Source organism: Zootermopsis nevadensis, unplaced genomic scaffold (genome assembly GCF_977971745.1).
Source record: "Zootermopsis nevadensis isolate Lab colony 2312 unplaced genomic scaffold, Znev_1.0 Znev_ptg000015l, whole genome shotgun sequence".
NCBI classification, from domain to species: domain Eukaryota; kingdom Metazoa; phylum Arthropoda; class Insecta; order Blattodea; family Termopsidae; genus Zootermopsis; species Zootermopsis nevadensis.
The window spans coordinates 3126227-3146009 of record NW_028259147.1 but is presented as its reverse complement, the minus strand read 5'-3'; the positions used below and the strand labels follow the sequence as shown (position 1 = coordinate 3146009).

Genomic DNA, 19783 nt, shown 5'->3' with positions numbered 1-19783 from the left:
TTGTACGTTAATTATTAGATCTTTTGTGCGAAAATTATTTTTACTCTACTAATTTCTCCAGTTAATATATGATATTGAAAAATTTGATGGGTGGTCACAATTTTAATCTAATCGTCCCTTTCAATGTAGCTCCTTCATTCAGTTTCCTTCTCTTAATTTATAGTCTTTATACTGTTTTCTCTCCTCTTTCATCCGGCTCAGTTCGTGTCTTGGTAATCGTGGTACGTGGTTCCATGTCGTCATAAGATCCATGCATGATTGATAGCCATCACAGACTCATTTCCTTCCATTGTAAACAGAATGACATAGGAAACATTCTTCACAATTCCCTCTCTCTGAAAACGTTGAAGCCTGAATGAAACCCTGTAAAGCATCTGAAAATGTATGTCGTCTTGGGTACTGCGCAGTGTAGTATAATTAAAATTGACCGACGTTTCAGAGATGTTTAGCACCTCCATCATCAGGACGATGATTGAAGTAGTATGCACCTCTGAAATGTCAGCCAATTTCTACGCAGTATCTCAGAAGTCATTTACTCACAGGTGTAAGAACTTGAAATATCACCTCTAAAGCAGTTGACGTAGACTGACACTTGAACGACCGGATGTTGCCTGCAGAATTATTATCGTCGAGTTAGATGACGGGAAGTTACGTCAGTGCCGTGGGCGTACCGCTCCACACGCGTGGTCCTAGGCCCTAAGAGGTGGGGAGTGGTCAGTAAACAGTTGTAAGTAGTGGTACGTACTGAAATGGCTCTCTCCGCCACCGCATTCAGCCCTCATTTACGCAGTACATTTATTTTTCTTCGAAACTACTCGACGGATGATTGATGAAATTTATAATTGTTTACCTGTTCTAATACTTGCAGAGCTGATTTAATTTCGGTACCTACCGGCCGAATACGAGGTGCGATCGGAAGGTTTCCAGACTGCGCGTATAAAAACCCGTACACTTATCTCAGGTATTAAAGTCATCCATCACCCTCGAAGTAGTTCCCCTGGGAGTGAACACAACGATCCCAGCGCCGCTGCCAAGCCTGGAAGCATCCCTGGAAATTTTTCTTTGTCAGCCTGTAAAGCACCATCTGCGATTCTGCCTGAATCTCTTGCCAAAGACTCGCCAAAACGGCTACGGAAACCTATGAAATGCTAAAGCAAGCATTTGGGAAGTCCGCAATAATAATTCGTATAATGTCTAAATAAAGCTTCAATCGAACAAAATCATACCATCGTGAGGAAAATTGTTACAATGATATTCTTATTAAATTCTCGTTCTCGTGTCTGTCCCGTAACTGGTCTTCCAATTTATATTTTTTTTCCGACATAAAAAAACCAACAAAATATCTCGCGCTGTCCCTGAGTCCCACGCCATCTGTTTTTTTAAGTTTCTTTAACAGTGCAATGAGTGCTGGGGGTCCCACTCTCAAAGAAGGTGCCCTAGAACGCCCAGGAACAGCAACTAAGGCACACTGCCGTCTCACGTTCGCCGTTCGCCGCGGATAGTACGAAAAATCACTAGCTGTTCACACACGGTTATTGGGATATATTCATCAGTGTTCATTCTCGCGTGTGTTCATATCTGCTCGCGGCTTAACATGCAAAATATGTTTAATTAAGATTTAAAAAACTTTAGTTTTAAATATGTGCGTACATTATCTACAAAAACCTTGTTTGAATTTACATTAAAAATGATCTGACTTTTTCATCCTGTCTCAACAAGTGTCTGGCGACCCGGTGTAGGACGTAAAACTACCGAAATCAGACATCCGTCACCTACCATCGTTTGGCAACTTCCAAGCGCAACGGATGACTCTTTGCCGGTAGCATTTCTTGTCGTTAGTGAGAAAGTTAGTTAACGATGCAAAGGAACACATTCAAAAGACTTGTCTGTATGGCTCTGTTTTTAGCTGAGGTTATTTTGTCAGTAAGATCTGAAGCTGGTGAATACGAATGGTAAAGTAGAGAATTGTAGATAAGCCCTGGTTTTCTTGAACGCTGGAGAGAAATCACGTTGTCTGTTTTGCAGAAATGTTCGCGATGTTTCAAGTCTGTTCATTTCAGACTCGTCACGAATCAAACTGGAAACGATCTGCGGGCAGTGAAGTTGGATTTTGTGTTGTGGCACAAAAAGAGCAGGTTTCTTTGTCACTCGCTAAATGTGACAAAGAAACCGACGTTTCAGAGGTGCCTGCTGCGTGCATAATTAGGACGTCCATTGCCCTGATGTTGGATGTAAACTTCTACCAGACTAAACCTCGCAACGGCCCAGAAGACGGACATATTCGTACTCACCGCCGATGTGAGAACCTGAGAACTCACTATTTTGAAGTACTCCAGTACCTTGGAGACCCTGCATTTTTTTGCAGTTTTCGTGTTAATTCTTGGCTACGATTCCAGCCAGCTCTCATTTCGAGTGTTTGTTTTTTCATATGGAAGAGTGCTCAGCGGCTACCGCGCTGTGTGGCTGTTGACACTGCACATGTGTGTAGGCAAGGTACGTCCCGCACAGAGAGCCTTCGGATCGCCTCTCACAGTGCAGACGGCACTTCGTATTGCTTGCGATGGAATTCACTATAGTCCAGACGTCTTGGAATTTTGGGGGCAGACTCAAGATTTTAGAATGAACGTCTTCTGGGATGTTGGCGCCGTATAGTATCGTAAAAAAAATTATCGACGTTTCAGAAATGCTTGATTCGATATCTCGGGAAACCCTGTGGTACGCATAGTTGCCCCTTAATTTTAATAATATATTGGTTACTTTTCAACCGTATCACATAACGCTTTCAACATTTTATAACACACAGAAGAAGGCAATGGCAAACCACTTCTGGATCATCTGCCAAGAACGTATATGAACAGGTCCCAGTCCGAGAAGAGAAAAGGATGGAAGGATCCTGTTCATATGGACCTGTCGTCTGACAGAACACTAAATAAATAAAATAAATATAATAAAGTAGAACGAAACGTACCTTGAGATTACAACGTGTTCTCTTCGAATGGAAACCCAAAACATTTACTGTCTCCATCTCGTAATTTGTATCGTACAAGGGAACGTTTCATTTAAAAATTTACCCTTCTACTGGCACAACAAATTTTTTCGTGCTTGTGTAAACTGTAACGGTTGATCGTCATCAAACATAAAACAATTCAAGTAGATGTCAAGTTATATTCAATTTTAGGCCCTAATTCTTAACAAAATATACAACTTTTAAGAGATCTGTTATTTTTGGAAATTATTGTTATCCCATAGAACATGGAGTTTTATGGTTCCTCCATCTCACAAATCATTAAAGCATCGCTGTATATATAGAATTATATAACATTTCTGCCTGTAAGGTCAAATCCAAGAGCGTGGCTTTCGTAGAGAGTTTCATGAAGCCAGCCGCCGACCACTTCAGAACCCACTAACAGAGACAACATGCACGCCTGTGCAAGGCCTAGTTGTGCATTTCCTTTCTGAAACCAGTTGTGGAAGTGATTAATAAAATAAAATATTCAGCGACGCTGTTCCACTGCGGAGGTTAAATTACGATGAGTCATTTTCGGAGATGATAATGAATGGCGAGTAGTTAAAAGATTTGGAAGGAGGTGATAGTGGCCCATTTAAGGATACTGCCGCGGCATTAGCCTGGAGTCACTGAGTAAAACTCAGTGTAGCTAGGAATTCAAGCTTCGTAACAGGTGAGTCTCAGACAAACTCCAGCCTGAAATATACTGGAAAATTTGTGAGTTTTGAGATTTTAACAGAGCTGAGGTTTATATTGTTCTTCTGGGTTTTTGCTTTAACCCTGACGATGGAGATAGTTGTTTCTCCGAAACGTTGACATCTATCGACGAGTGTACATGGCGCCGAAACCCAGAAGAATATCATCTGCTATGTTCTTATTTCAAGGTGATATATAGGACAAATGTGTCTGTAACTGGTCAGCATGTGATCTGTGGTAGAACTTTATATCTGCTTTGTGTTAATTAGGTGGACATCCCTGCTAGTGCGATATTGCAGTGGATATACGAGTTGGCTCAGCTCACTGTTCATGGGTTGCCTTTTAAGTAGCCCCGCCAGCCGGTCAGTCACTTTTCCTTCCACATCTCGAAGCACTGCATTTCCTGAAAGCGATTTCATAGAATTTGTAGTGTTCTCGTAGCTTTGTGTAGATTAGTAGAACGTCTGGTTTGATGATGAGCTCCCTCGGCAGACAGTAAGACAGTAGTCTTGTCTGCATTGTTTGTTTCAGGAGAATCGTTTCATCCAAAACGTTTATCTAGTAGGTCCAGTTTGGTGATGAAATTTTTGTTTAATATTCCTCTAATGTATTGAATCTCAGGAATGCGTATAATGTCAATATATTAAGCAAAACATAAATAGGGACCATAATAAGGCGAAATATGCCTTGGAAGTTCGTCGACATACCGATCTCTAACAAGAGTCATAATTACAAAATATATTATCGAACATGTAAAGGAATCAGAATTTATGTTAGACTTTTAACATAACACATCTTTGCCATGAAGATGGGGGTCATATGTCCCACCGAAACGTTTGTAACCACCTAAAAGCCTGCACGGCGTCACAAACCAGAAAACCACAATCAATGTCTTCAACGCCTTGAGAAACTCGAAGCTACGTACATAAAATACCAGAAAAATATGTTTAAAAGGGTTAAAATTATAGGTAGGTGAAAAGAATAATACCGAATAACAATGCATAAATTCGGTAAATCTTTCTCGTTGTTAGTTCATAACGTAACGTCGTCTTTGAAATGAAGGTACGTCGGATTAAAATGGCGAAAAGCAGAGTGCATTTGGATTGCGCTCATCCGGATTGAATCTAAGAACTCCAAGAAATGTTTAATTAAACTGATCTTTTACGTGTCTTGGAATTATGACAGTAGTCAGATGTTGTTGGATGTATTTTTCCAATTTCATCGGCTGCTGTTTGATTACCAAGTTCTCGCTCGCTGTAAAATTTTCTTCGCGTTAGTTTGTATCTGTTCTATATTCCGCCTGGTTTTAATCGTAATATTTTATATTTTGCCACTTATTACTGAAGCCCTGCCGTCACTTACCCGTACCGAGAATTATGTTAATTTGCTACATTTTTAATTAACTTTAAGATAAACTACAGATCGTTTTAGGAACGAAAGGCGAAGTTCGAGGTATAATATTCTGTTCACGCATACTCAGACTTTTATGACAACAGGTACATGATTTAGCGTACCGAATTGTACTGAACTATATTTTAGTGTGCCGCTAGAAGGAAAAGGTTGTGAAACGCTGGATTATAGAGACACCCAGACTCGTCAGACACGTAACATCTCATGACTTCGCTTCTTCGTTTGTCTTTTCCAGTTATCGTTACGTCACTCCAGATGAAGAAGTTGTAAAGAAGGATGTGTGATGCTGCAGTAGACAGGCAGACTGGAGAACTTGTAGTTGCAGAACTTCGAGTAAGTACTGTACTATGTATGTCACCTTGACAGCTCTCTGTTCTTCGTTTATGCGTATTGGAGTCGTGTAGGTATAACTCCACATACTCCATTATAGAGCAGTCAACGGCATTCTTCAGCCACCCGGGAAACATGCCTCCGATGTAGGCTGAGTTGTCCTCATCTTCAGTTTCGGAAGTGTTTATAAAGAGAATAATTTTAATGCCCCCTGCCGGAATCGAATCGATAGTTGTCAGGATCTCACGGCTGAGAGTGTGATGATGGTTATTTTCTGGGCTTTTGCGCCGTGTGGTCTGGTAGAAATTTGCCGACGTTTTGTAGGTGCTTGTCGCCTCTGTTATCATGGCATCATGGAGGCAGTAAGGGCCTCTGAAACGTCGGCGAATTTATACCAGACTACACGGCGCAAAAGCCCAGAAGATAACCATCTTCGGACTCACCTCCGTGAAAAAAAGTCAGATCCTAAACATCTTTCTCCTCTAAAATATTTATGTAAACCCCAATCTTTGTCCTGTAGGACAGGTGTTATTTTTTTTATAGGCTTTCACCTCCCCCCCCCCCCACCTTCATACCCTTGAGCATGCCATTGTGTGGTTGAAGCAGGTAGGAAGATCTTGGGATGTGAGTGGAAGTTGAGATGAATCACTTAATGAGACCAGGCCTCAAGGTCTTTTTTGTGTAAAGGATGCGGGAGGTCCAGCATTTGTTATGTACATATTCCCGCACATTTACTTGCACAAAGCGTGTTTATAATTGCTCGACATGTGTGTATATATCACTTCATTGACGAAGTTGGTCGTGTTTTAATTTATGGATAACTTGGTCGCTAGAAACTTTGCTATGACAACGAAGCTTCCGTAACTGGTACATTCTGTCCACTGTGGGACATTCGGAACCTCTCGTGTATGAAATAATCGTAAAATCGATTCATTTTAATTAGCGATGCAAATTTAAGATCGAAACTGGAAACCTTAACACGCGCCTGCCATAAGTGACAGTAGATTCATCTGCTTCGTCATTAATCTTTTCCAAAATTATTTTCCCTGTCATTCTACAGATGGAGCCTATTTTAACCCCTTAGTTTAATCACACTAAGTCAGACGTATAAACCCATAAATATATTCTTTGTACAAAATGCAGATTTGTTGATTATTAAGTCAAGTGGTGTGTATAGTCACCAATGAGATTTTAAGGGTTAAGAACTGGTACATAAAATAATAAGGACCGCAACTTGTATGAACAAGGGTGGGTTCTGAAAAATCCATTGTCAAACTGCTTAGTAACTTTTGCTTATTGAATCCCTAGCTGTTAGGCAACCCAACTAGCACGTCGTTAGGTTGGAAACACTGTGTTGTTCTGTAACTGTGCGAGCTTAATCAGTAGTGCCACTAGTTTCAACGGAATTGTAACACTGTAAGGTTGGCAGTTGTTCTCAGCAGAAGGAATTATAAATGGCTTGTTAAATACACTCATTTTCTTCAAATTAAAACGAAATTAAAATTATAACGTCATTTAAAGTTAAAACTGTGTACTGATTTAACGAATAACAAGGCTCCACTGTTCACTCTTGTGACACACACTATACCAGCATTTACCTGGCCGGACTGAGTAAAACTACGAAATAAATCAGGGTAGCCGTCCGCTGGTCAGAACCTAAATCACGGATCTTTCTACTAGGAGATCTAATTTATTATAACTTACCCACGTAGGAAGTAAGTATTTGAAATTAAATATTGGTAGAATTATTTCTTTGACACCGGATACAACACCATGACTCGGTCGTATGAGTAACGTTTGTAACATCAGGTTACTCCATGGTAAACATTTTCTAGAAATCGAGGATGAAATTTACCTATATCGGGCAAACATAAGTTTTAAAAGAAGTTTCGTGCATTGCAATGACAGCAAAAGTTGTAGGACTTTCACGGCGATGTGAATATAAATACCAACGTTTCGGATGAACATAGTGCCTCCATCTTCAGGACTTTATATCACCGAAACTTTACCACGTAACCAGAATGCTACACGGCGCAAAAAATGCAGAAGACCGTCATTCCCCCAAAACTTCATATCATTCTGTACTCCTGGATAGTCGAAACTGTCTTCCGAGTGAACGGCCTTGTTTCGATTTCCGGCGAGGGCAGATATTTTCTACTTTTTGGCGTCTACCCAGTCTTCTACGTAATATGTTTATGCATGACCCACGCCGTATTTAATGAAGGTATCAATTTTCATTTCCCTTTTTGTTTTATCAAATCACTTTTCTTTTCACGTTCATTCTTCGTTAGATGCCAAGTTTCGTTCCCATAACAAATAGATTAAATTTTAGTATTTTGAAGAAATCATCCTTCCGGGATATTGAAACGCGTGGTCTCGAAATGCCTCCATCATCAGGGCGATTACTCTGATGATGGAGACACTGACACCTCTGAAACGTCGGTCAATTTGTAAGGAAATACATGGCGTAATATCTCAGAAGGCCGTCATCTTCATACTCGCTGCCGTGAGAACACGAAATCTCACATACAGTATTAGAATTCTTAGTTGTTTTTATCGAAGTAAGATGAACTGGAGGAGCTTGGTGTTGTGCGAGAATAATAGTGAAGTGGCCGATTGGACAGCCTTCTTCCAGGAAGCACGGCGTCTGTATTGTGAGTTCTAATTGAGTCAGGAATCCCTCCGGTAACACAGTGTGCATCTCCGCTGGTGGTCGGTCGCAGGTGCATTACGAAATTGCCGGAAAAGAAAACAGCGAAACGTTCGCTTGACGTCATGTGTTCGAGACCCCAAGGGGTTACATAGACGGCCCAGTACAGCTACGACGTTCTTACGTAGCCTAACCCGCCACTGGCATTCAGTGTTCCGAAGGATTAGGCCTCACAGATTAAAATAAATAATAATTTCTCTGAAAATGGCTGTTTCCAGAGTAGTTGTGGCTTGTAGACTGGTAGAAGTTTAACGGAGTTTCGTATGTGTTTGCTGCCTCCGTCATCAGGGCGCTTATTCATCGTCCTGATGATAGAATTCGTATTCTGGACTTCTTAGTTTAAAATCTCTGCCTGGAGGCTGGCTGTTCTGAGTGAGGATGTCTGTGGTTGTCCTTAGTCCCTGAAGGCAAATGCCGGAAGAGTATTTTAAATTAGACTACAACCGACTCCTTCAGTATTCTTCCCAATTCATTATACGTTATTCATTCTATCCTTTGATGCTTGTGGTCTGAGCTATATTCAGCGTCTTCAAGTAAGCCATAAATAAAAACACGTTTGGCTTGGCCCGATTGTAAAAAATTAATTACTCTGTATGTCTTTAAGACATCCGCCACCGAACAAATCCCCATTACCCTAAATCGAAGAGTTAAAGGACCCAGTTAGGGTCGGACCATTTCCTCAGAAGTTCGTACAACCAGTGTGTTGGCACTTTCGTGGCAAGAAATTGAACATTTTGAAAGCAAAATCATCCTCACATTGAATTATATCGATACCAAAGTTCGATAAAAATCCATTGTTTACTTCAAAATTCTTTATAGTCTGGACACATGCTCGTACCTTAAACTTATGGGACAAAGTGAGGCACTTTGAACAAGTACGAGCGACGCATTGCTACATTACAAAGGAACTCGGCCCACTCTTTCAGATTTGTTTCCGGTTTTCTGTGGTGTTTTACTCAGACATCTAATGTCCTTCAAACAAGAAAAAGTATACATTAACAGATTAGGGTAGGCATAGGCCTATATAATTTTCTGGGGCAATGGAATTACGAAAAGGTATAAGAGCCGTGTTTCACCTCTTCATTTCAATTTTTTTATTATTTCGGTGTTGTACTATCTTCTGATGTCATCAGAAATTTTGATGGTCTCGTCACTGACCTGATCGTCACACTACAGGGTATAATAATTTAACCCTTGTCGATGATGGTATTCTGGGTTGTGGCGCCGTGTGGACTGATTAGATCAGAATATAGTTTCTTTTTACCTCCAAGTCTTGTAATTCATAATGGCCGGTTGTCCTTACAACCGACTCATCCCTTGAATACGAAATGTTTTTATTCCAGTGACGTCTTGTTTCGACAGATCGGAGTTGTTCACCCCTGTAAAGCCATGAGCATCCTGCCCGAACTGTCATCTCAGAGAACAGCTTTATTTATCCGCCGCGATTATTCCACCCCCACAAAAAGAGTCCGCCATTACTCCAAGTCACGGGTCGCCCCAAACTGGGCCGGCCATTGTATTTTAAAGTTTGCTATCGTGTTTCATTATGCTGCCTAATCTTACTACTAAGCAGCATTCGTGCTCAAAATCTGTCCATGCCACAAGTCATACGATGTATGAACTTCTCCCTGTTACTTAACCAAGCATCAAGCCAAAGGAGAGTAATATGTAAGGAAAATTAATGTTATTATTTATATTTGCTTAATTAATTAATGTAATACGATTTCATGTCACGCAGTTTCAAATACAATCTTATATTGAGGTAATCCTGGGGTCTCGGGTTCGATTCTCAGCGGTGCCCGAATTTATAACTTGTGTTGGGCAAGGCCGTGGTCTAGGCAACACGGAGTTTTCCTCCGGGGCCTTCCCCGGTTTCTCCGTGGCATCCCAACAATTACTCCATTCACACACAGAAGAAGGCAATGGCAAACCACTTCTGGATCATCTGCCAAGAACGTATATGAACAGGTCCCAGTCCGAGAAAAGGATGGAAGGATCCTGTTCATATGGACCTGTCGTCAGACAGAACACTAAATAATAATAAGATGAGGTGGTCTAGCGGTTAGAACGCTGGCCTTGTAATCCTGGGGTCTCGGGTTCGATTCCCGGCGGTGCCTGAATTTATAACTTCTGTTGGGCAAGGCCGTGGTCTAGGCAACACGGAGTTTTCCTCCGTGGCATCCCAATAATTACTCCATTCACACACAGAAGAAGGCAATGGCAAACCACTTCTGGATCATCTGCCAAGAACGTATATGAACAGGTCCCAGTCCGAGAAAAGGATGGAAGGATCCAGTTTATATGGACCTGTCGTCAGACAGAACACTAAATAATAATAAATTGAGGTTATATATAATAAAAACGCTGCGATATATTACATGTATGTAGTAGACCTCCCCTAACAGCATTACCATGATAACGGTTATAATATCCCATAAAGCCCCAAATCCCTTAACAGCAAAAGACAACGATTCCACGGCAGTGATAACATCACGCATTCATATATATTATCACATAAGGTCAACAGCAAATGATAAGCAACTGTTTATGTTATAGATAGGTTAATACAATTATGATTTGAGGTTCTCATGGCGGTGAGTCTGAAGATGGCTGTTTTCTGGGTTGTAGCGCCGTGCAGTCTGGTAAACCTCTACCAGATTACACTGCGCTACAAGCCAGAAGACAGCCATCTTACGTTAATCTGTGGTCCCTCTGCATATGAATGAGATTAGGCATCGAAGGAGAACAACGCGTAACTGTAATAAACATCGGTTCTGAGTATTGTCGTGTTCCGAATCTTAAAAGAGGGTATCCTCTCGTACTTAAAAAGAATTGACATTCAGTTATTTGGTTGCATAAATTTTTTGTCTGTTTGCATCCTCCTAAACGAGCTACATTTCACGTTTTTTTACTGACATTCTAAGCTGCACTTCCATAGGAATGCTGGATAATTATTTGTAAAGTTGCTACAGTTTTGCCGGTGTGGGGTAATTTGGATTTCACTTCAACAAATCGTAATAATCCTCTTTCCTGTTTGTCCAACTAAAATTCCTGTGCTCTAATGGAATTAAAATATCGAAGCTTTCCAATCTCGCATTGACGTCAGTGATTAGTGACTCTCTGCAATAAATCATCGGTTTTTTCCAAAAAGTGCATACATGAAAGCGTAATGAGGAGGTAAATATATCAATTTGTATTTTTCAGCTTCGCAGTTGCTCATTATATTATATTTGACATTGTTTTCTGTCAAAATTGGCCATACAAATTTAATTTAGTTTTTATTTTATTGGGTCTGTATATCTGCTACTTTTGATGAAGTTTAGTTCGAAATTCTTTCAACTTTCCAAAAAGACTCGTAAGAATAAATTAGTTCATATCGCAAAATATGGATCTGAACAAGAATTAAAAGTTTTATTTCGAAACATCAGTCGATATTATAAATTGTTAATAATACTAAACGTATTTACTTTGCGGAAATGACTGAATTTTTAAATATTATTTATATGAGCTTCGTGTTTCAAAAGTTTATGACTTATTGCAACAATTTTTACGTAACATTAAATGAAAAGGCTTTTCTTTTCAGGATTTATATCGGAAACAGTATCCAATTATCTTAATACAATGCTGTAAGCGAGAGCCATGAATATTCAAGATTGCTTCTTCATTAAAATGAATACGAAACGTATTAAAATTATTATATTTTTACGTTGATTTTAATCGGAGAAGCTACCCTGAAAATGTGAGTTGTTTGTTTCCGAACGCTCTGTGTGTGTCATCAGCTGTTCCGGCTTGGTAGCATTCTTCCTTGCGCATGCGCAGTGCACTGCATACAGAGGATCCATCATGTGTGAGGTCACCGGCATACTAATGGACTTTGAAAAGTTTGGATCTATTTGTACAATTCATGAATTAAGTATTTCAAAGACGTGTCAAACCTTTCAGACTGTAATAATAAGTACTTATACCATCTGGTTCAACAACCAGTAACTATTTATTTTACCCCAGATTGTATTAATGGGTTTAGTGTGATTCTCATATTGAATAGCCATTATTTGCGGTAGGAAGTATATCTTTATATTTTAATATTTTTCGTCAAATCACAATTTTAATAAGATAATAAAATATAAAATATTTAAAATATCATTTTACGTTCCGCATCGAATGATCTATTATCTTATTAAAATTGTGATTTGACGAAAAATATTAAAATATTAACCTAATTCACAATATGACGCAAATATACTACCTTAAGTTTATCTTTAGATACTATGTAGATGAGTTTCGGGTTCAAAAAGTAGTTCGGCCCGTGTTAACATAAACATTTCACCAAGGTAAGTGTCCAAATTAAAAATCCGTGTTAAATTTAGTGTCTCTCATATTCTATTTACTCGACTTCTGAGGGTTAATACGACGACAGCTTGAAGGTCACGGAACGATATCTCTTCCAACATTTGTAACCTACTTTCCACGTTTATTAATGCTAACATTTTTATTATGCGATATTTTATAAGAATGAGATTTAAATCAGTTCAAGATATTTTGTGCGCTGAAGAAACATATTTAGAGAAAATATTTGTGGGGGGGGGGGGGGGGGTTTGCGGAAGATGCGAGATTTTAAAAGTTAATATTTTTCGCTGTTCCAGTTAGTGAATCTGACATCGCTTGGATTGATGAATGAACGCGAAGAATCTTTAACATAGAAACAATTTTAAATATTGATAATGAGGGGGGGGTCGTAATTATTTGTTAAGGAAATGGAAATTTCCTTTTAAAAATAATTTACTGCTAAGTTATAATCTATACGCCGGACACAAGTTAGCAGTCAGTCTTGGCCCCGTACATCTGTGATCTTAGTTTATGTTCATGCAGTGGAGAGAGTTCGCGGCTGCAATGAAATACCTTTCATAACTTTCACTTCTCCAGGACCTTATCTGTGACTGCGATAATTGTAGAAAAGTTAACCAAGGGGTAGAAAACACGCAATTTAAACGAATTTTTTTTTGTGTTCCTTCTTTCGTATTCTGTTCCCTTTCCGTTTTGTTTTCCCCTTTATAAGGCAGAAATTTACAATTATTATTTTTTGTTTGGATTAATTTTTTGTGTAATTAGTCTTGGTGAAAATTAATTTTGAAAACAAAAATGTTCCTACCACATTTAATGGAAACTTTTGGTGGCAAGATGTATGCCAACGATATCATCTATCATTGGCTCCTTGTTGTTGGCAAACACTTTAATAAATGAATCGAATTTAATCGAATCGAATCACTGTATTTAGTCGAGCCATTTCACTGTTTTCAAGTAGTTTTGCAATCTCCACTAGAGGGCAGGAGGAGGCTGATGTTAGGTTGGCAACATCGAATCCTTTGCACTATAAATTATTGTTGTCAATTTGTCAATTAGTCTCCTACCTCAACAGGCATGTTTGTGTGTAACAAACAAATATTGGCTGGGACCTTGGTTGGTTGGTGATAATTAGTAGTCAAGGGTTTTGCTTCTTGTGGGATAAAATTCATGAGTGTTATAACCGACTATTCCAGGATGTTGCTTCGTGTAATCGTGTAATATGGTAGATATTGACAGATGTTTCAGAGGTGTATACTGCCTTCTTCATCAGGGTGCGGACAGAGAAATCGCGTTTAACGAGAGGTAGCTGTACGTAGTCATAACAGATACAGAAACCAGGTTGACTGAAGCAGAACTTTCCCGGAGATCCCCCCAGGACTCTTTTAAATTGTTCCCGGAGCAGTCGGGGCTTTGCTTAACGATGGCTGACGTTTCAGATGGACGTGCGAGAAAGTTTCCCCGACTTAAGTCTACTCAGTGTTAGGTAACACATGAGTAAATGAGAAGAGAAAGTTGAGGTGAACGGAAACCCGTTCTCAGATGTGCGTGTCCTTACAGGCTTTAACAAGTGAAAGGACGAGTTACTCGCTTCTCTCCACAGAAATGATGATGGCGTTGTTATCATCGCTTCTCACCAAACATTGCGCAAAGTAGCAGGCTGTTGTCACAGGAACGCATGTAAGTCGTTGTTTGGGTCGAAAACTAAATTATTTTTCCTTGTCAAAATGGCGGATATCACCAGTATTAATTAGAAAATCTGTTCGTGTTCGTTCCTTATTTGCCTGCATCTTCAACATCGTTATTAGCATGTGCCTTCTCTGTTTATAATTTGAAGTGTCGTCTTAACGTTGGTGGTAAAATAATTTAATACTTGCTAAACCTTATTTTACACAGTTCTTGTGGTTTGGTGAAAATTTACCGAGGACGTTAAAAATTTCTAACTTTTGATCCCGAGCACTGACATACATACTCTGCCTCTGCTGGTATGTGATGTCAGAACCCACAATAAAACACTTAGGATAAAACTAATAATTCTCTAGGGCAATGTTTTTCAACACTCTTGTTACCTTATAAAAGATGAAAAATCCACGACTACTCACATACTCCTACCCCCATCTGCTTAATTTGTATCATATGCTGTAAATATTATTTTGCATTTTACAACTTTATGGTAGGATTCTGTAGGGCTCTGACGAGGGTGTGACATAGTCGGGTTTTTTGGGGATTTCTTGGACTTTGTACTGTTCTGACCCAGGCTGTCCAGTGATTGAGACAAGCTCTTTCTATGGGACTAAACTGAGTAGTTGCCCCTGCCCCAAACACCTGAAGACAAAAACGGATCCTGTTATCGAAACGTCGTGTACATTTTAAACCTTGGACGATGGACAAAGTCGAAAAACCCAGAAAACCCAACTTTGTGGTAATTTTCAACCAGCCGAAACAACCTTTGCGACCGACCTGTTGAGAAACACTGTTCTAGAGCAGTCGTACTTCTTAGCATGGGAAATTATTTACCCTGTAGATCCATCCGTTACTTCATCAACATTAATTGAAAGCTCTGAGAGAAAACCTTTGTGCCCCTGGTAACAATAAAACCACTACTGTTTGCCAACTTGGTCCACTTGTGCTTGTAGATTGTTCACTACCTCAGGAGGCACGTGTTCCCCCAGGATCTCGAAGAGGTTGATCCGCTGGTTTCCAGGGATGGACTCGTAGGCCGCCAACTGGATTCCTTCCTGAACCTTCTGGATAGTCGCATCCTTAGGAATCAGGTATGTGTTCTGTGCTTGTCTGATAGCCTCGTTTGTGAAGAAGGCTCCCTCTTTTTCTGCCTGTGATACTGGAGAGGCACAAGCGAGTCCTACCATCGCCAGTACTACTACAGTCAGCATCATTGTTCTGCAAAAATACACATTGAGTAAGGATGTTATTCTTGCATCAGATTAAACTGTCGTATGATTGTCCCTCTGGGACCCACTCCCGAGAAACTGAAGAAGGGATCTGCGACTCTCGAATATACAAGGCAGGTTGCCTGTGCGACAAGGATTTTGTTCGTGGAAATCAGCGTGAGTCCAGAAGGACCTGCGACCTGCATTTATTTAACTGCAGAAATATTTTTTGTAGTAACTTCGATTCCCTGATTAAATAATTGCCCGCCTTTGACTCAGTAATATGGATCATGAAGCTTCTCATTATATAAGTTTCTCAACTGTTTATATTTTTTCCATTTAATCTCTCTGAGTGTGTAAAGTAGCTTGTGTATGATTTTCTTCGTTGTTAAAAAAACAGCTGCGAGAGAAACTTATGAAATATTCGGAACTTGTATTAGTCTTTCTAACGCCAGAAAAAGTTAGATGTCACTACACACAGACGCTGACTTCACTTCTGAGATCCAACTTTTAACTATCGTAATCATAAACTGCCCGTTTCCCTGTTGACCGTGAGTCGACACTTACCTGGTTTCCATAGCGACGTATCCAGCTGACTCCCGTTTTCATTAAGGCTTTCAGCACAAATATCACTCGCTTATCCGTGTTGCAGTTGCTTATAACACGGCGTTATTAGTCTAAGCCCTCCCCCACTCCCACCTCGACCTAGTGAAAAGAGAGGACGATTCGTTCTTCTAAACTTCGTTGACCTGAATCACCACCACCATCATCATCATCAACATCATCAACATCATCAACATCGTTTACCTGTCTACAGCTGTCGGCCAAATGAAGAAAAAGTAGTCCATCGTCACGCCAGCCCTTTAATCGACTTCAGTAATGCAGCAGGCAAGAGTTTCGTCGCTGTCCTCGTGTGCATGTCAAGTATGAAGATCGGCGAACGTGGAAAGCGTTTGCTGGAAAGTCTAAGCTGTGCTCTCTGAACACATGTCCTGCCTACAGGGCGAAATTTCTGAGACAGTTTTTACACGACCAAACTCTGGGGTGCAACGGGGAAGTTGGGACAGGGCGCGAGGCTGATCATTTATCCCCCATCTAGTGTTTAATTATTCGTCGAACTTTACCACTACTTTTGCACACGTTTTCGTGTTACTAACTTAGTGTCATAAGTGAAAGTTGATGGTAATAAACCTTTATTGTGCTGAGCAGTAATACAGTTTATTGCACTATCATCTTTATAAATCACATTGAAAGGTCAACACTTCCGGGGGAACTGAGGAAAACCACGAACCCCTCTCCCTTCCAGTAAGGATAGCCAGTCTCCGGGACGAGATTTGAACCGGGGACCTCCCGAATAAGAAGCACTCGACCACGACGTTTGGTACTAAGAATAGATTATCATCATTTTTATCATTATCATCACTATAATCATCGTCATTTTCATTATCATGATTTTCACACCATGTTACAGGGTATCTGTCGCTGAGTCAGGGTCAGACCTTGTCACTGGGAGAGGTCGTTTTAGACGAAATTTTTGTCGTAAGCAGACTCTGGTGTGGTCCTCCGTCAGGACGATAAATTCAGAGACAAAATATTCCGATGGGTTAGCCAGCAATCACACCAGAACGGAAGGAAACATTAGTACAGTCACGTTGAACAAAAGGGAGGGTCAGGGGTGGGGTGTGCTATCACGAAAAAGTCCGTGATGAGCATTCAAGTCAGTGAAAGCTGAAAACGTGAACTCGCAAGGTGGAGGAACAAGCCACGCATTTGAATTTAAGTCATCTGATCGAGGTTGTAATTTATAATTAGCACTTTTTTGTGTTTTGTAACTTGTATTTTAATACGAGCTTCCCGTATGATTGTTTGGAAACCGGGGGCCCGCGAGTTGAGTAGTTTCTTCTGTTTTACTTTATTTTTATAAGCATTACGCTTTTTTTACTCCCATATTAAAATAACAGGGCCTAAGCATGACAGAAATAACTGTAAATTATATTTATGATTACTTTTAATAGTATGTATTCAGTTTAATCAAAATATATTAGATAATTTTGGGGGGGTTTCCACGGTTTCAGAAAGGTTGAGAGAAAAAAAAAACTTTATGACGCAAATTAAAGTTAATTTTTCGGGTAGGTCTTCGGGTCAAGGTTTGAACCCGGGACCTTTCGGATAAGCAACAACATTACTAATTATTGGGCCATGACGTAAGGCTGTGTAATATTGTAAGCAGTAGTCTAAATGGCGCAACGTCAGATACAGGTCAAGACTCTTGTTGACTGGTCAAAGTTCCTCGATTATAAGCACGTTTCACGCTAAAGTGCGAGGTATTTTATATTAAAATCGTGAAAGGAATACAAAGCAACCATAACGCACAGCGCAGTTTGAGAGAGCGCTGGGGAAAGCAACCACACGAGCTGATGTTCGGTCATGCCGCACTTTGAACCTGTACACTTTCATCTACACACTACTGACTTGCGCAGAAACAAGAAGGAAGGAGTAGGATTTGAGGTTTTCACGGCGGTGAGTACGAAGATGGCTGTCTTCTCGGTTGTAGCGCCGTGTACTCCGCTAGAAGTTTACCAACGTTTCGTAAGTCCTTGCTTGCAAAGTAATTATCGCCCTGGTGATTGAGGCAGCAAGGACCTCTGAAACGTTGGTAAACTTCTAACAAACCACACGGCGCTACAACCCAGAAGACAGATATCTTCCAAGAGGGAACCAAATTTAACAGATGCTGTTGATTATTATATTATTTAGTGTTCTGTCTGACGACAGGTCCATATGAACAGGATCCTTCCATCCTTTTCTCGGACTGGGACCTGTTCATATACGTTCTTGGCAGGTGATCCAGAAGTGGTTTGCCATTGCCTTCTTCTGTGTGTGAATGGAGTAATTGTTGGGAAGCCACGGAGGAAAACTCCGTGTTGCCTAGACCACGGCCTTGCCCAACACAAGTTATAAATTCGGGCACCGCCGGGAATCGAACCCGAGACCCCAGGATTACAAGGTCAGCGTTCTAACCGCTAGACCACCTCATCTTATTATTATTTAGTGTTCTGTCTGACGACAGGTCCATATGAACAGGATCCTTCCATCCTTTTCTCGGACTGGGACCTGTTCATATACGTTCTTGGCAGATGATCCAGAAGTGGTTTGCCATTGCCTTCTTCTGTGTGTGAATGGAGTAATTGTTGGGAAGCCACGGAGGAAAACTCCGTGTTGCCTAGACCACGGCCTTGCCCAACACAAGTTATAAATTCGGGCACCGCCGGGAATCGAACCCGAGACCCCAGGATTACAAGGCCAGCGTTCTATCCGCTAGACCACCGTGGCATTCCGCTGTTGATTATAACCTAAAAATATTAACCTTATTAGAATTAACATTTCTCCTTTCATACCGGACGTACGATAACGTTAGGTCATTACGTACGAGAGACCGATTTATCTCGATCAGTTCATGTTAAGATATTAATTCCGACCGACTTTTATTAAGTTTTACTTTAACATATATAGTTCAGGTCATGTGTCATATTCGCTAAAGATTATAGAGATGCGAAGTTTTGTGATCCGCAATACAGTAGCCTTTTGTTTTGGTTTATTGTACATAACAGAATAGCATGAGATCAAATTCACGTTCCTTTGAACGCGTGGTAACGCCACGTGTTAAGATATTGCGTTTAGACCTATTATTAATTTTGATATTTTATGTCATATATGCGTGTGTGTAACAATAACTGATTGCTGTTTCGCACATTTTGAAGTACAGAAGCTTTCTCATATGATTCTCCGGTCCGCGTTAACTTCAAAATGGACATATCTGACCCCTGACTGAATATACTTTCCCACCCCTAATGTGGGATCTGTGTTGAGGTTTCAACTGTACTTTTGTGTCCTCATTAACATTTATATTAAATAACAATTCGTAAGGTTCAGTCACTGAGTTAAAAGTCGCAACTAACCTGAAATAAATTCAGTGTGCTCTCATTCCATTCTAAAATTTATTCTTGATATCGAAAATGCTTCCGTGCATTTCACTTCCAAGCTCGAAGGTATCATAGTTGGCGTCTAGATGTCAGCACACGATATGTCTTTCTGGCAGCGAAATCTAGTAGGAGAAATAGGTATCATCTCCTACACCCTACAGCTGCTCGACTAAGGACAAACTTTCTTGAACAGCTGACATGAGGTGTTCTTCCACCATGTTATTTCCTGTAGAGTGTTTCCATGCTATTTTGATGGACTTTTTTGTCTGGATTAATTGCCATAGATGACTCTTTTAAGTTTATACTTCTCTTTTTGAAGATCTTAAATAACTCTATGTAAAAGGAAAGAATTGAACATTATCTGACATATTCTATAAGAATTTTTGCCTTCCGAGAGTCCGTCAAATCTGTGTGG

General features: G+C 40.2%; 2 protein-coding genes across 2 annotated transcripts in view; one reads left to right on the top strand and one right to left on the bottom strand.

Moving 5' to 3' along the window:
- Positions 1-14173: 14173 nt before the first annotated feature.
- On the bottom strand, positions 14174-16102 carry LOC110828055 (uncharacterized). Its single transcript, XM_022060362.2, has 2 exons — positions 15953-16102; positions 14174-15395 (listed from the first exon to the last, which is right to left on the bottom strand). Exons 1-2 carry the CDS (start codon positions 15961-15963, stop codon positions 15095-15097), a joined length of 312 nt encoding a protein of 103 aa, XP_021916054.1. The 5' UTR covers positions 15964-16102; the 3' UTR covers positions 14174-15094.
- Positions 15131-19783, top strand: part of LOC110828051 (DNA oxidative demethylase ALKBH2) — a 41534-nt gene continuing 36881 nt past the window's right edge. The window contains exon 1 of the mRNA XM_087349066.1: positions 15131-15268. The gene's annotated coding sequence lies outside the window, so the exon portion shown is untranslated. The remainder of the gene's footprint in view (positions 15269-19783) is intronic.